The sequence below is a fragment of the Cervus elaphus genome, chromosome 33, assembly GCF_910594005.1.
Source record: "Cervus elaphus chromosome 33, mCerEla1.1, whole genome shotgun sequence".
Classification (NCBI taxonomy): Eukaryota; Metazoa; Chordata; class Mammalia; order Artiodactyla; family Cervidae; genus Cervus; species Cervus elaphus.
The window spans coordinates 22576708-22594056 of record NC_057847.1 but is presented as its reverse complement, the minus strand read 5'-3'; the positions used below and the strand labels follow the sequence as shown (position 1 = coordinate 22594056).

The following is a 17349-nucleotide window of genomic DNA, read 5'->3' as shown; positions in this document are numbered from 1 at the left end:
ATGTTTTCAGTTCTCTGAAGCGTAGTGCTTGAATGAGGCAGCATGGCATAGTGATTAAGAACATAGGCTCTGGAGTTAAACAGCCTTGGTTTGAATTTCAACTCCATTGTTAGTAGTGTTACTGTGAGCACATTACCTAACTTAACACTGAATTTCTTCATTGGTAAAATGAGGATTAAAATGTTAACTATCTCAGTGGGTTATGAAGATTAAACAAAATAACATTTGAATAATGTTTGTAAAGCATATTGCTCCACATGGAGAGAACATTCAAGAAATGTTAAGAATTATGATCCAGTTAACTTTCAAAGGAAGGCTAGTTTTGTTGCCTGCTACCAATGGGGCTAAACTAGTTTTACAAAATTTAACTTATGTGGGTCTTCTTTCCAAAGTTCATGTCCAGAATTATACTAGATGTTTTGGGCATGACCCAGGGATCATGGTACTATCAAAGAAAACAAGTTTAACTAGAAAAATTCAACAATCTTGAAAACATTCCTTTGTGTCCCTAACACACACACACACACACACACACACACACACACATATATATAACTGTAATTCTAAATGCTTTTATTTTTTAAAAACACCTAACTTCCCATCAGGGAGCTATGCCATCATATGGTAGAAGACATGTATAATAAAATACAAAGCTTTTAGTGTGTAACAGGCAAACTACAGTCTTAGCTGTGAAAGAAAATAGATGTTTATACTTAAGAATGAAATGTAAGACTGCATGTGAGATTGCCGTTGGACATCTACAGATAATGCAAGCTGTTTCTCATGGAATTTCTCTTCTCATTAAATATATTATGGGGCTTCCCAAGGTGGTCCAGTGGTTAGGATTCCATGCTTCCACTGCAGAGGGAAGGGGTTCCCTCATATGGGAACTAAGATCCAGCATGCTACAGCACAGCCAAAATAAACAAGCAAACCTTAAATATATTTAAAACTTGACACATGATGTAATTTAATGCTTTGCTCTAGAGATTCAAATTCTCAAATCTTAGAATATACTTTATGTTAAAAATACTAATATTTTCTGCAAATTAAGAAAACTGATGAAAAAATTCTCTTAGAATTCAAGTGTTAATATTTATAGAAAACTAAATCCTTTGGAAAGTCCAATATCTTAGAGTTTAAGAGGCAGCCTTAGGGTGAAGCAAAGAGAGACAAATTTATATTAGTTCCCAAATGTATTAGTTATCTTACATCTGTTAGAAGAAAGACACATTTTCATTATGTTTAAACAACTACTGTCTTCCCACTTCTTGACTTTAACTACTGACCCCTTCTTGCTTAATTTTAGGTTTGAGATTTTCCTGAATGAATTTTCGAGGGAAAGGAAAGGAGCAGGGAGGGACAGAAAAATTGGAAACTGCTCTGGCCCACAATTTCCATATTCAGGGGAAAGTGTAACCTATTTTGGAACCATCGAGGCAGAAAGACACATTTCAGTCTATGTCTAACAATACTTCCTTTGCATTTGTCCCATGTGTAAAAACATATAGATGTACTAGGATTAAGAAGCCTGAGTTTTATTTGGGATTCTGCTAATAACTCACTTTGTGACCTTATTCAAATCTTTTCTCTCTCTTTGGGCCTCAATTTCCACAGAGTAAGATAAAAGAGTTCAGTTAGCTGCTTTCTGAAATCCCTACCAACTTCAAAATGATTGGTTCTTATTTAAAGGAATAAATATTTGTGCATTGTCCTGCTTAATGTTGATTCATCAGGAGTCTTCACTTGTGAGATTACACAAGACTATGAAACATAAGTTGATGAGTCCTGGACATGAAAAGGGGTACATTCAAAAAAACGATAGATATACTTTAAAGTAAATTGCATTTTTGTTCTAACAAAAGAAGTTTGACAATTTAGGTAATGTCTTACCAATTATTTGGTGGTTGCTATTCCAAATAGGGACGCAGAGAACCGATCTTATGTGAAAACCAGATATCTGGTCAGCCTAGGACATATGAAAGTAATTAATTAAAATTAAATATTATCTACCCATTTCAGACATATGGCTTACCACTCTTCATAACAGGCATTTAAAAGTAACTTTTAAAAAGACATAATTTTAATGTATATACTTGCCTGTCTCTTTCCAGTTAAAACATCACAATGTACATCCCAAAGAAATCAAGCCATAGCATTATTTATACTAATGATGTACTGGATACAACCTGAACATTACACTGAAGGAAGCTGATTAAGTAAATCACAGCACAGTGGAATATTATCCATCTAATTAAAATCATGCTGTAGAAGAATATTTATAAACAGGGCAAAATTTAATATATTAAGTGCTACTGGTCTTAGTACCTGTGGGTGTACAAATACATATTATGCACATTGGAAAATCCTGGAAAAATTATAAGCTTAATAGTTCCCCTTGAATTATTTGTCTACAGAAGTGTTTGTTTCTTTGCTTTTAAAATAGGCTTTATTTAAAAAAAACAAAACAACAAATAGGTTCATAACTAATGAGACCAAATACAGAGTTCCCAAATACCTTCCACTACCACACATACACATAGTGACACACCTCTCACTATCAACATCACTCACCAGAGTGGTACATTTGTTGCAACTGATGAACCCACACTGATTCATCATTATTACTCAAATTCCATAGTTTACATTAGCGTTCACGATCGATGCTGTACATTCTATGTTTTAACAACTTTATAATGTCACATATCTACCATTATAGGATCATACGGTGTAGCTTCACTGCCCTAAAAGTCCTCTGTATGCCACCTAGTCATCTACCCATCCCTCTGGCAATCACTGATCCTTTTTCCTTCTAGCTCTATTGAGGTATAATTGACAAAACTGTAACTTATTTAAAGTGTACAACATGATGATTTGATATATGTATATGCCGTGAAAGAACTCTGCCTATGGGAGTTTTTTTAACTACTGTTTCTATATTCTAAATTTGAGATAATGAATTACCTGTATAGAAGAGACATGGTTATTTTCTAAATAGAGCTAAAGGGGAACAATGGTGTCCAATGGTGCAGAACAGTCAAATAGGATAAGTGCTGAAAATGGGCTACTGGCTTTAGTGACACAGAAGGATAGCTGAAGGCAAAGACAGTCAAGGGAAGAAGGAATGGGATTAGGAACAGAAGTTAAGCAGTGAGTTCTGGAGGAGAGGAAGGCCACACTGAGTGAGCAGAGCTAGAGTCCCGCGTGGGCTGAGCCCAGGAGGAGGGGAGAGGTGACTGAGAACGCTGAGAATGTTTCTAGTCTCTCCCACCGTGGCTGAAGGAGAGAAGTGGGACAGCACTCACTGGCTATGAGAGCAGAGAGAAGGGGTGGTGATGATTTGCTGGCTGATGAGCCCGACAAGACGGGAGAGGGGAAGGAAAAAGGATGACAGAGTGTGACGAGAGTGAGTTTTCTGATTCTAAGATCATTAAAGCAATTCTCTGGTTGTCTGTTTGTGGCTATGGCCATTGTTTCTGGAAAGTTAAGCTAATTTAGGTTAGGTTATATTGACTACAGCTCCGGGAGTTGGTGATGGACAGGGAACCCTGGCGTGCTGCAGTCCATGGGGTCGCAAAGAGTCGGACACGACTAAGCGACTGAACTGAACTGAACTGATATGACTACATGAGACAGGAAGGCCTGGGAGTGCCTGGTAATCCCTCGTAGGGATTGCAAGAGAAGGAGATGGGAGATGAAACCCTCATAGAAGCACAAGACCTTGAAAAATGAATGCCAAACAGTGTAAGGAGGAAGAAGAAAGAATGGAGGAATCATCTTTGTGCATCAGGTAACCCAAGTCTGCAGATCGCATCAGTCAATGAGCTCAAAAATATCTGTTGGCCTCTCAATCCCGACCACGTCCCCAGAACTCTTCATGCCTCAATTTTCTCATCAATGTTTACCTTTTGCACACCGAACTATTAACACTAGTTATCTCCAGATGTTGGCATTAGAGCACCTTCTCATCATTTCTTCATTCTGCTTTTTCTTATTTTCCAGGTCATTTTATAAGAATATGTGTGTGAAAGGGCTTCAAACTGTGTAAGATGTTTTGTCATCAAAACAATATTACTAGTCAATATTACTAGTATTGAAAGAAAACACCTTTCCAGAAATATTTGCTCCATTGTTCCACAGGGTCCCTGCTCCATCATTCTGAGATTAAAATTTACACCATTAGAATCTCAAATGTTAGGCCATGTGAGACTAAGTAGCCTTTCCAGGAGGCTAGCATTAAAATAAATATATTATCTAGGGGTGCCTAGTTCTTTCCAATTAAAGATGTATACACCAAAATTTTTGCTTAGTCTCTGTCCTCACTGGGTCTTTCCAGTTAATGGGTATAATTTAAGACTGTTTACCTCATGGAGCCATCAAAATATAGTCATATTTTCCAGACTCTCAAAGGCACTCAAAGGCAATATTAAAAGAATTGGTGATAACATAATATTATTCATTACTGTATAATGTGTTTTCTTTCCCTAGAAGGATATGTGCAACTTTAACAGTAATCTAAGGTAATATTTTACCCCTCAAATGCCAATCTACCAGTGGGAAATTCTGGCTCTAGGAGAAGTGAGGGAGATGTTCTGAGTCTGTCCCCTGACTTCTCTGGAACAAAGGGACATTTCTTTACGCCAACCTCATCTGCATGTAGGCTTCTAGAACACTGCCAACAAATGATTCCTTAAATTTCTGACAAAAGCACTCCTCAAAAATAACCAACATTTGGGCTTAAAGCAGAGGCATCATATCCACCACTGATGCAGCAAAGTCTGTTTGACTTAGAACTATGGGACTCCATACTTACAGCTTCCCCATTGGATACCTTATTGAAGTCTCAGTAATCTTGCTGACTCTGCTTGCCCTCCTAGTCATCTGGAAATCCAGTATCTATTATCCAGTCTTCCCTACCAAACCCTACTCTCTGAAAAGGCTCTCGAACTGGTTTACACCAAGTATCAGCGACTGAGAGATTACTGGGAGCAAATACACCTTGGCAGAGCCCTGTCTCTTAATGCTTCCATTTTTGCACATTTCCTTTTGTAACAGAAGCATAACTGATAGACCAGAAGGCGTCATAAAGAATGAAAAAGGAGCTGTCCTGCCGGGCTAGCACTCAGCATCCCAGATTGCAGCAGTGCTTTGCTGTGAAGATCTGGCAGGTGAAAGGAGCTTTAATGCTCTAAGTCAAAGGATCTCAGAGCCTGAAGCCCCATTATCCTTAAGTGCTACATAGCAAGGGGAAGAATTATTGACTTGTCTATAACAGGCTTTAATACAAAAAAAAGAAAGAAAGAACTTTACAGGGAAGAACTGCATGAGACTGAAGAGTGACAGACTTAATATCCTGCCACCTCAGATTTAACTGAGTAGCTCTGGAGATGAATTCCCCATGGCAGAGGAGAGCTGGGTGCTGACGGATTTCCCCCACTCCTGACTCTGTAACACACGGACCACCAAACCATCCGTGCATAAGACTTGCCCTACTTCTTAGTTACTTTCTGCCATTCCCCTTGCTGAACGTTTTTCTTGTTTAAATGCTGGGTACAATTGTTCATTTTTGTTGCAGGCAGAAAACAAATTCTTCATGAAATGGCTCAGAAAACTCTTTACCCATAACTATACAAATGGAGGGAAATATTAAATTAAGCAACAGAGTAGTATACCTTATATTGACTAAATAATAGCTGGCTGTGCATTAGTGTGCTTGTTTTAAGGTGTTCTTTTGATCTAGTATGAAAAAAAGGCCAGAAAGCTGCACAGATGATGTGCTAAAGTGCAACTAATTATTGCGAGTTGAGTTCGTAAGCACAATGCCTTCTAAAGGCAAGGCCAGAATAAATGTTTCATGGTGAATGTATTTATAAATAGACAATGTGTTTCAAGAAGCCACCTGATACAAGGGCAGGTCATCTGCAAATGGTTTGTATACATGCTGCTGGGACAGCCTCAGACAAGGATCTTAGAATAACATCCAACCAAAACTCTGTGCTGGCAAGGGCAATGAAAAATAATGCCTCAAAGATACAGCAAGGCAAGTTAGTGTACTTAGATCTCGCATTATCTAAATTCCGGTTTTGAGTGGCAGTTTATAGTTTTTAGAAGGCTCACAATAGCCTGATAAAATATAATTTCACTAAAAATATAAAAGGTCTAATGCTTTTAAACATCTTTATAATTTTGCATGATTATAAAAATAATATATATATTTGTGAAAATTTTAAGTTAAAATCAAAAGCTATAATCTTGCCATCTCTAGAAATGGCAACTATTAACCATTTGGGATAAGTTCTTCTGGATCTTTTCCTGAAAATATCTAATATGTTACATATCTTTTTATAACATATTCAATAATACATAATTATTAATAAATAACAGATAACATGTTCAACAATACTGAACAATATTCAACAATAATGCCTATTAGTTTTTAGGGATACATCAGTGAGTAAAACCAACAAAATTCTTACCTTTACTGAGCTCACATTCTAGTGAGAGAAGACAGATGGTAAACAATACAAAAAATATATAAATAAATTATATGTGAGAAGGTATTAAAATTATGGGGAAAAAGTAGAGCAGGATAAAAGGGATTAGAAACACAAGGGTGCCAGACCTTACTAACAGATAATATTTGAATAATGACCATAAAAACTAAGGATGTGACCCATGCAGATATTGAAGGAAGAGTATTTTGGCAGAGGAGTAGTCAGTACAAAAGCCCTGAGTGAGTGGCATGTTCTAGGAATAACCAGGAGACCAGTGTGGCTGGAGAAGTGTGAATGAGGTCTGGGGATAGATAATTAGGCAACATGTTGTGTAAGGCATTGTAAGGCTCTGAAAGAATTGTGAATTTGGATTTTACTCTAGTGAAATGAGACCATGAAGAGTTTGTGAGCAGAGTTGTGATACAACATACTTAAAAACTTTAAATCTCTGGCTAATGTATTAAGAACAGGGTGTGGAGGGAACGAGTGGAAGCCAAGCAATAGATTATGAAGTTATATCCATGAAATAGTCCAGAGATGATGGTGGCCTGGATCTGGGTGGTAGCAGCTGAGTGTCGCGAAGTGGAAGCAAGCTTGGAAGAAAAAAGATTGTGAGTTCTGTTTTGGACATGCTAAGTTTGAGGTGTCTTTTAGAAAAAAAAAAAAAATATATATATATATATATATATATATATATACCCACATAATTTATTCTATATATACTTTTAAAAGTATATTATTCTAAACTTACTTCTCTATGTTTGCTTTTATTCTTGTGGACATTTTTCCATATCAGGACATAGAGATTATTTCATGGGATACTTTGTATAGACTCAAGTTTAGTCTTTATTATGGTGTGGTAGGCAGGATTCTAAAGATGGCTGCTAAGATTCACACGTGCCCACTCTCCATTTTGTACAGATCTGGTATAATCCCCATTCCTCAAGTGTGGGCGGGCAGGACCTGTGAATATGACAGGGCTGTCACTTCCCGGATTAGGTCATGTTATAAGGCAAAGGTGATGGCACAGCCATCTCTGTGAATACATAAGTCACTCCTGACATTATGTGAGCTTCTGTGAGAGCCAAATGGAGTTCTTCCCCTTGGCTTTGAAGAAGTTAGCTGCCATGTTGTAAGAGGGCCATGTGGCTTGAACCTGAAGGCAAGCTCAGGGAGCGAGTAGAGACTTTAGGTCAGCAGTCAGTAAGAAAATGGGATCCTCAGTCTGAAACTGTAAGGAACTCAATTCTACCAACAACCTGAACAGGCTTTGAAAAGAATGCCACGACGAAGTGAGAATGTCACCTGGCCAGCTCCTGCTTTCCACCCCATGAGACTCTAGCAGGGAAACCAATGATGCCATGCCAGAAACCGTGAGATAATAAACAGATGTTTGCCTTAAGCTTCTACATTTGTAGTGATTTGTTACACAGCAAAAGAAAATTAACATACATGATATTCCTGTCAATGTCTTTAGAAGCCAAGCCTGAATACCCCCACTGTGGAGCAAATGACTGATTAGATTACAAAACTCACTAGCATAATAACCCATGAAACGAGTGTTTCTTGAGTCACTGTTAGTAAATATAATCAGTTATACTTAATAGGTTTTTTTCTGTTTTTCTTTTTGAGGATTGCAGAACCTTATAACAGAACAAACATACAGTAATCTTTATAAGACTATAGAATTTAAACACCAGAAATTTGATTCTGGCTTGGTACCTATCTTATGTAACCATTCTGTCATAATTTTCCACACATAAATCAAAGAGTTTGGCCTTAAAACCAAGCACGCTATCAAGCCCAGCAGGCACCACTCTTAGGAGTCAACTCAAACAGGCAGACAGAAGGCAAGTAATCACTGTGCCTCACTGGCTAAGCCGCTCTGTTCTCCACAAGGAGGGAACTCCATTAAATATTTAAAACAATCACAAAGAGAACACGCAGCAGGTGGACAACGATGATTACTTGCCCCACAGCCCTCACAGAGAGTGCCTGACAGCACCTGGGAGGAGGTTTACATCACATTAATGACATCCCTTTGTAGATTCTATCAAAAAGAGGGCTGATAGTTTCACAACTGAGATTTCAAAATAGTGAAGACAAAGAGGGCTTCTCAAGTGGCACTAGTGATAAAGAATTCACTTGCCAAGCAGGAGACCTGGGTTCGATCCCTGGGTTGGGAAGATGCCCTGGAGGAGGGCAGGGCAACCCACTCCAGTATTCTTGCCTGGAGAACGCCATGGACAGAGGAGCCTGGCAGGCTCCAGTCCGTGGGGCTGCAAAGAGTCAGATGTGACTAAAGCAACTTAGCACACACACAGGGAAGGCAAAGAAGTTAGAAATACAGTTTCAACTTTAACAGTACAGCTAAGGCAAACCTTGATGGAATAAATTCTCTGATTAGCCACAGGATTTTTGTTGTATGTTTTAAAGACTGGTGGGTTGCTTGGACCTGGTCAGTGTAGCTAGCTCCCCAAATCTGATCATCTCCTATGTGCATAGGTGGGCTTCCCTGGTTGCTCAGTGGTAAAGAATCCGCCTGCAATGCAGGAGATGCAGATTTGTTCCCTCGGTCGGGAGGATCTCCTGGAGAAGGAAATGGGAATCCACTCCAATAGTCTTGCTTGGGGAATCCCATGGACAGAGGAGCCTGGAAGGCTACAGATTATGGAGTCACAAAAGGGTCGGACATGACTTAGCAACTAAACAACGTTTATAGGTAGCCTGGCCCTGGATAACTGGCCGGCCACTCTTGTGAAGAGCCAGGGTCACATATGGTCAGTCCCTATGTGAGAGTATATGGTGAACATCCCCCCAGGGGCCACAGAACATATGTCCAGCCTTGTACATCTTTGTAGCTAACACATGCTATTGTTCTTCTCTGGCCGGGCAGGTAAAGACCTGGCTTTCTCGAAGACCTACAAGTCATCAGATTATTGCCACCATCTCTTCTTTACTGCCAATGAACAATCATGCTTTATTCCTCTCCTTAGCTAGAGACTTTCCTCTTCCCCACTGTGTCTCTGAGGAAGAGGACATTCACGTTGGTTTGTCCATGATTAAGATCTGCTCATCTGTGGTGGCGTGTAAAGATGTTCTCATTTAGAGAAAGGACCTACCTCCAGCACTTCCTCAGAACCAAAAACCTAGTCCTCAACCAGATTAAAATCTTCACCTGACATTTAAATATTTATATAGTTACATGACTATAACTATAAGCATGATTTACAAAACATTTATATAGAATTTTATATGCTACAATATGTATAAAAGTAGTATGCCTAAGACCACCCAGCTGGTGACTGGAGCAGATGGGACAAAAAGGTTGGTCTGCTGGCCACAAGTTCACGTCTGTGTGGAGAGAGAAATGACAGAGTGGTGACCCCGTTTTCCAGGCAGCCCCTGAGTAGCTGGTCCCCCTGAGAGGCCACTTAGGGAGAGAGGAGTGAACTAGGTACCAGAAGGTCCACAGGCTGTTCTGTGCCCGATTTCAAGGAAGCTGCGTGGCCTGAGGCAAGTCACTTCAGCTCTCTGAGCCTCTGCTTCCTCACTTGTAAATTAAAGAAATCTCTAATATTTATATTAACTGCAAGTTGCTGTACTACAATGTGAAACCCCAGAAATAAGGCCAATCCACTAGGGGAGCTCTATTCCAGTTTACTACTCTCTAATGATTGGGGTCCTTACTCACGTTCAGTGAAGAGCATTCAAATGGCCAGGATTAGCCAGTGAGCCACTGAAAAACGTAGGATAGACACCAGTGCTCAGAATCAACTTATATTGAGAAAATCTGTACGAAAAAGTAGCAAGTGCTTTGAAAAGGATTCCCCATGAAACCTCTCTGCAAATTATCATTTTTGTTAACCAACTTCAAATTATTTGGGGAAGTCAGTAAGGTAGAGAATATAAAAGCACACGCTTTCTCCAGTGGAGATACCTACTAGAGATAATCCATTAATCCTATATTTAAAAAATGATTTCCTTATATTCCACCACTGATAAACAATGACTTATTATAATTACTGGGAAAAACTATGGACCCGTGTATCAGACTTAAGAAGAGAGGACTCAAACCTTTGCAAGAAGACGGCACAGTTCTAAAAGGTACCCTCTGCCTCGAAGATAATCCTAGAATTACCTTTAGTGAGAGGGTGAAACAATTCCATTTTGTCTTAGTATATTTTTACCTTGAGGAAAATACTATGTTAATGAAAGAAATTATCTGAGTTGATGGTCTTTACGTTATGATCTATACCATCTTACATCAGGCTTTGAAAGGAGAAGGTTCGTGCTTCTTAGCCTCTTGGGGGAGAGCACTGTGGTGACTCAGTCTGGAGTCTGTTTCATTCATCATTAACACAAGCAGTTGACACCCATCAGTGAAGCAAAATATCCTTGAAAAGGGAGGAAGCCTAAGCAGATAAATAATTTTCTTTTCCTAGTATGATACATGATACACACGCCATAACACACATACATTTGTAGGACAATCTATTTAGGCAGAATTCCCACTCTCTTTCACCTCTATCTGCATTAATTAATTCTTTTCCAATTTTCCTCCTCCACATGAGAAAGGAAACATAAGGAAATTTTAAATTTCAGCACCACTCAAAGAGAACATGTAGAAATCATGATCTATTGCCAGATTTGCATTTAAAATTGGTATTAGTTGTATGGCAGATTGAAAGCCTTTTAGGGGGAAGGCCAAGAAATAATGATGGTCTAGATACTTGCTTTATTTTATCATAGGGAAGAAAGTGATTTCACAAAATGGTCACTGCTTAACCTACCACAGTTTACTGTTTTCAGACATCATTGCCTCTAACTGCTGGATCAGGGCATGAAATTTTTATGTTCAACCCCTTAGAACTAACTGTTGCATTTCTGCTCAAGAGCCCAAATTGTTCTTTTTTGTAAATGAGCAAGCAGGCTGTCTTATATTGGAATGGACTGTAAGTGATGAGGATAATGTAAATTGACTGTAAATCACTAATCAGGAAGAGATGTGATAAGAGTCTGCCTGTAGATATAAGGATATGGGATATTCAGGCTTATTGTATTGTATTAGCAAGAAGTATTCTTAAGATACTACTTGTTTTTTGCTACATATGCTGTTTTTCATAAGGAAAAAGGGCAATGATTGGGCAAGAACTTTTTATTCTCCAGTTAAAGGTGAAGATACTTGTAGCCTGTGACTGAGCAGGTCACTATCCTAGGTACAGATGCTAGAAGAGCTCTTGCACATGCGTACTTGGACGTATGGACAGGAATGACTAAGAATGTAGTTATGCATATAACATCATGCAAAGGTCCATCAACACTATAGTGGATGAAGTGACACATTCATACAGTGGAATACATACCAGCACTGAAAATGAATGAACGAATTACAAGTGCTCATGATTCAGGAATTTACATTGAATTTAAAAAGGCAAGCCACAGAAGATGTACAGCATAATTCAATTCATATAAAGTTCAGAGATGTGCAAAACATGTAATAACATGTAAAAAATGTAATATATTTGGCAGGGATTCAAACCTACATGATGAAACTACTGTTTAGTTGTTAAGTCATGTCCAACTCTTTTGCAACCCCATAGACTGTAGCCTGCCAAGCTCCTCTGTCCATGGGATTTCCCAGGCAAGAATACTGGAGTGGGTTGCTATTTCCTTCTCCAGGGGATCTTCCCGACCCAGAGATTGAACTCATGTCTCCTGCATTGGCAGGCAGATTTTTATCACTAAGCCACCAGGAAGCCCCAGTGAAAAGCAAAAAATTGTTAAATTCAACTTAGGATAGTGGTTTACCTCTGTGTGGGGAATAAAGGAGACTGAATTAAGGAAGATCAATACAAGGATTCAGAAGTAATGATTGACTTCTTTCTCTTAAATTGGGTGGTGGGCATTTACTCTATCATGTTTTATTGGGAAGATTCATCATGTTTTATTATACTTTTGCATATGTCTTATGAACCAACTTTTAAAATGGTGTAAATATGTTGACTCCTTTTGCTTCCCCAGAATTTGACTTTCGGTCCAGAGCTAAGAGCAGAATAAGAGCAATCCATGCCAAATTCAGCACTATAATTTGGGGTAGGAATCGACCATCATCTTTTAACTATCTAATATAATATGTTGACTTTGTAACAAGGGATGGGCAATAAATGATTTTTTTTTCTGTAGTGAGCCTTTCAGTTTGTTCAGTACTACTGATGTTAATAATAGAATACTGAGATAATTTCTTCATAAAACTGTGTGTTTACAAATCTGTTGTTCAGCATTCTGAAATCAAGAAGGAAAGAAGCATAGCAAAAGGCAAAACTTTATAACATCAGTCCTAACCCAATCATAATGTTAATACATATATTGATACCTTTAAATCATTTCTCCTCTGCTAGTCACAGAACCAAGGCTGGTGGTGTTTTACTTTATAGGAGAACTAAAGAAGTTCTGGACTGTCTACTTTCCCAAGGAAGGTACCTCAAAGCTCAGAAACAATGTATTAGAAACTGAAGATAGCCAGAGGGTGGTTAGCATTGGGGTAGCTAAGACACTACCCCACTACACTACTACACTGGAGACACCCAACCCAGACAGGGAGCTCATGAAAGGATGTCCAAGATACAGTCATCTCAGTTAGATGCTGGAGAATAAATAGGAAATACATAGAAGACGTGACCTGGGGGAAGAGAATTCTAGGCAGCTGTAGAAACGTAAATTTCAGGAATTTAAGCTTTCCATGCCATGTTCGGTCGCTCAGTCATGTCCGACTCTTTGGGACCCCATGGATGGTAGCCGGTCAGGCTTCTCTGTCCATGGGATTTCCCAGGCAAAAAGACTGGAGTGGGTTACCAGGGATCGAACCCACATCTGCTGCTCCTGCATTGGTAGGTGGATTCTTTACCACTGTGCCACCTGGGAAGCCCATGAAGAGATTTGAGAAAATCTGAATGAAGTTATCAATTTGACCTGGATTCCAACCTCCCCACCATTGTTGCATCCCACTCCAGACACTGGAGACAGCATAGGGCAGGATTCAGAGGCTGGGCTTTGGAGTCTGAGAAACCAGGACTAAATCTCACTTTCAATTAAATGTTCAGTTATCATTACTGATCTAGTCTCTGTTCTGCAGCCAGTGTGATCTTTCTAAAGTATAACTCCTTCTTCTCCCTCATTGATAACTTGACTACTGATTCCCCCTTGCCCATGATAAATACTCAAACTTCTTAACATGTCTTTCAAAGCCTCTGGATGATCTGGCCCCTGCTTTCTCTTTCCGTCTCATCTACCCGGCCCTCCAGCTACATTAACTCATCTCTGTTCCCAGACTCCTCATGCTCTCAGCCTTGCCTGGAACACATATCTCATCACCATTGTCACCATAATACTCCTGCTACTATTCAGACCTTAGCTTGGTAACCTAGTTATTTAATCTCCTAATATATTGAATACACATCACACACACACACATATGTGTAGACATTTTATGAGTTCATGTAAATTTATCTATATGATACCCTATAATACCTTAGAATTAAACTTCTGCCAACTCAGAATCTACATTGTCTTAATATATTCTGCACATCAGTGCAATGCACACCTACATAATTAACATTAAACAGTAACAGAAGCCAATGAACTATTTCTTGGGAGCAATCTTTTAAAATATGGTAGCTGTTCTAATATCTATTGGGAAATAATTATGTTATATACACATTTTTATTACTAACCATTTCATTGTTTAACATAAACTATGTTTAACACAAAATGTGCCTGAATATATTTAATTGCACGGGTTTAATTACATGTTTAATATAAAATGTTCCCCATAGTAAAAGAGCATCATGCTAGAGAGTTAAGAGTGTCTTTGGCAGTTATGGGTGTAACAGTGAAACACTGAATCCAAATGTCTTTCAACACCATAATTGATGTAAAAAATGATGCTGATTCATACAATGGAATACTTTGCAGCAGTGAAAATGAATGAATTACACACTCATGTGACTCAGGAATATACACTGAATGAAAAAGCAAGACACAGAAGAATACATACAGTGTAATTCAATTATATAAACTTCAGAGGTGTGGAAAATGGAACAATGTAAGTGGCAGGGTCAAATATATGCAGTGAAACTATACAGCCATTTTGCCAGAAATCAGTGTAGAGAGAGGAAGATTCCCTGTCAAACACAGCATTTATACTCAGTTGTGTCCAACTCTTTGCAGCCCCATTGACTTTATAGCCCATGGAATTCTCCAGACCAGAATACTAGAATGGGTAGCCTTTCCCTTCTCCAGAAGACCTTCGCAACCCAGGATCGAACCCAGGTCTCCCGCATTGCAGGTGGATTCTTTACCAGTTGAGCCACAAGGGAAGTCCAAGAATACTAGAGTGGGTATCCTATCCCTTCTCCAGCAGATCTTCCCCACCCAGCAATCCAGCCAGGGTCTCCTGCCTTGCAGGGGGGATTCTTTACCAACTGAGCCATGGGGGAAGCCTGTCGGTCAGCAGTAGGAGATGCGGAAAGTCAGATCATAGGGGAAAGATTCAGAAGAACTGCCAGTCAACTCAGGAGTTGCTGTGGATTTGTATGATGTTCCTTTGGGGCTCTGACCAGCAATGCATCCACAGGGTGACAATGGAACCTTAAAAAATGCAACCAGAGGCCTCCTCTTACCTCGGCATCAAAGCGGGGATCCTGGTAGGCATCACTGATGTTCACTGGAAGGCCTGTGGAAGCCACCAGCTCGGCAACACTGTTATTTATTAGCCAGTCCGAGTACGATGATTTCTCCATGCTTTCTTTGAAACTATCAGAACACCAAGGCAGGCAGAAAGAAAAGAAAAACATCAGTTTACCTGAAAGCTAGCCTGTAAAAGTACTCCCGTAGCAGGACTATCCATCCTCATTAAGAAGGGGTATGTGACCTCAGTCACAGAACAACAGCAAGGTAATTAGCAGCAGCTACGTCAAAATGACTTACCTGCTATCTTGTAAAATAATCAGCTCCATGGGTAGAAATTATAGATTCTTTACGATCCAGAGAACAACTCTAGGTTTTATTTAGTCCCCAAAGCAGGTAGAGGTAGAACAGATAATCCAGAAATGACCAAAATTGACAACAAGATGCCAATGCCATGGCATAATAAATTACACTCACCCTCCTAAGCCCACACCTCTTAACAGAGCAGACTAGATGCTTGATACTAGGGAAAATGAAACCCAAGAATGAGGAAGAACTCAGAAATAAATTGAAAATTTACAAAAGTTTAAGTGTAGCAAAAGAGCATGTCTAGACTCCATCTTAGTGTTTTGTAACCATTTTTTGCAGTTTCAGAGTATATTTCTTAACAAAAATACATTTCCTACTTACACAATCTTACTGAGAAACATGTTTTAACTCTACCCTTGACATTAATAATTTAAAATACATCCATGTATGATTTTAACAAGGAATTTTATGTTAAATGATTTTGTTAACTTTCCCCTGTGCCCCTTTCACTACAAAGGTGAAATTTACACAAATGCCATAAGAATTAGTAAGATTCCCCACTTCATCCCTCCCTTCCATCATTTCTTCCTCCTGTACCCACTGAGCACTGCCAGGAGCTGCAGAAATGCAAACTGGAGTACTATTCAAATTAGCAATATCAAGGAAGATTTCCTGGAGGATGTTAGGTTTATGGCTTGGCCAGTAATAATTGAAATTACGTAAATGAATGTAAGTGTACAGGGCAATGCTTTTCAAACTACATTCTGTGGAACCCTGGGTTCCTGAAGATTTTAATGAGTGTCCTATAGTAATAATAATAACCCTATTGACTTTTTAATCTAAGCTGCAGTGTACATAAGAAAAACACTAAATTCTGTACATAGTCATTGTTACTATGCAATAATGTGTCTGTGTGGAATTTGTGCTGTACTGGGAATGCCAGGAACTGGCATGCAGAGGCCACTGGATACGTGAATGAGAGGGAAGCACAGACAGTATTTACCACCATTAATACATCTCATCTGTAATAACCGTTGGTCTGCATCTCATAAGTTCAACATGGATTTGTGACGCTTGTTATTCAGTCCTTATTGCATATTAAATGTTACTTGTACATAAACTTATTCCTTATGGATCTCTGGCTGAAAATGGAAGCATTAATAAAAAGAAGAGGTGGTGGTTAAATCAAAGGAGTAAAAAGACTGAGGACTTCAAAGAGAAGACAAGGTCTTTATTTTCCCAAACAAGCAAAAGGACAACAAAAAAAGTCCATGTTCTATTTTCTGTTGATTATGCCCATGAGAAGTGAAATTCATGTTGTGCTGCAATGAAAGCAGAATACAGGAAGAAACATGAAAATGCGCCTGATATAAGGATCCAATTTAATGAAGTCATTTGTCAGTTTATAAAAGGGTGTGATTGAATGCTGATCATTTCTTGCAGAGATTCGTTGATCAGTTAATTCATTCTGTGCTGCTTGTGTACCATACTTTTTTTTTTTTACATCTTCTGTGATGAAACAGTGTAGAAAGTGCTGACCTACAGTGTGATAAGTAGAGCTGTGGTGGGACCCTGGGGATGAGCTAGGGAAGGAAATGAGAAAGATATGCTGGGACTGGGGGAGGCTAAGCAGGGATCTGAGAACTGAGGAAGGTCAGTTGGGGCCATAATCAATCTAAGGGCTTCTCTGATGGTTCAGATGGTCAAGAATCTGCCTGCAATGCAAGAGTGAAAGTGAAAGTGTTGGTCACTCAGTCGTGTCTGACTCTTTGCACCCCCATGGACTGTAGCCCACCAGGCTCCTCTGTCCATGAAATTCTCCACACAGGAATATTGGAGTGAGTTGCCATTTCCTTCT

The 17349-nt window shown here is 39.1% G+C and overlaps 1 protein-coding gene across 1 annotated transcript in view; it reads right to left on the bottom strand.

Moving 5' to 3' along the window:
* The window catches only part of PDE11A (phosphodiesterase 11A), a 412338-nt gene that overhangs the window by 186017 nt on the left and 208972 nt on the right, over positions 1 to 17349 (bottom strand). Inside the window, exons 6-7 of the mRNA XM_043894853.1 lie at positions 15176 to 15308; positions 1894 to 1969 (exon numbers count right to left, since the gene is read on the bottom strand). Of these exons, the coding sequence (XP_043750788.1) occupies positions 1894 to 1969; positions 15176 to 15308 (209 nt within the window). The remainder of the gene's footprint in view (positions 1 to 1893; positions 1970 to 15175; positions 15309 to 17349) is intronic.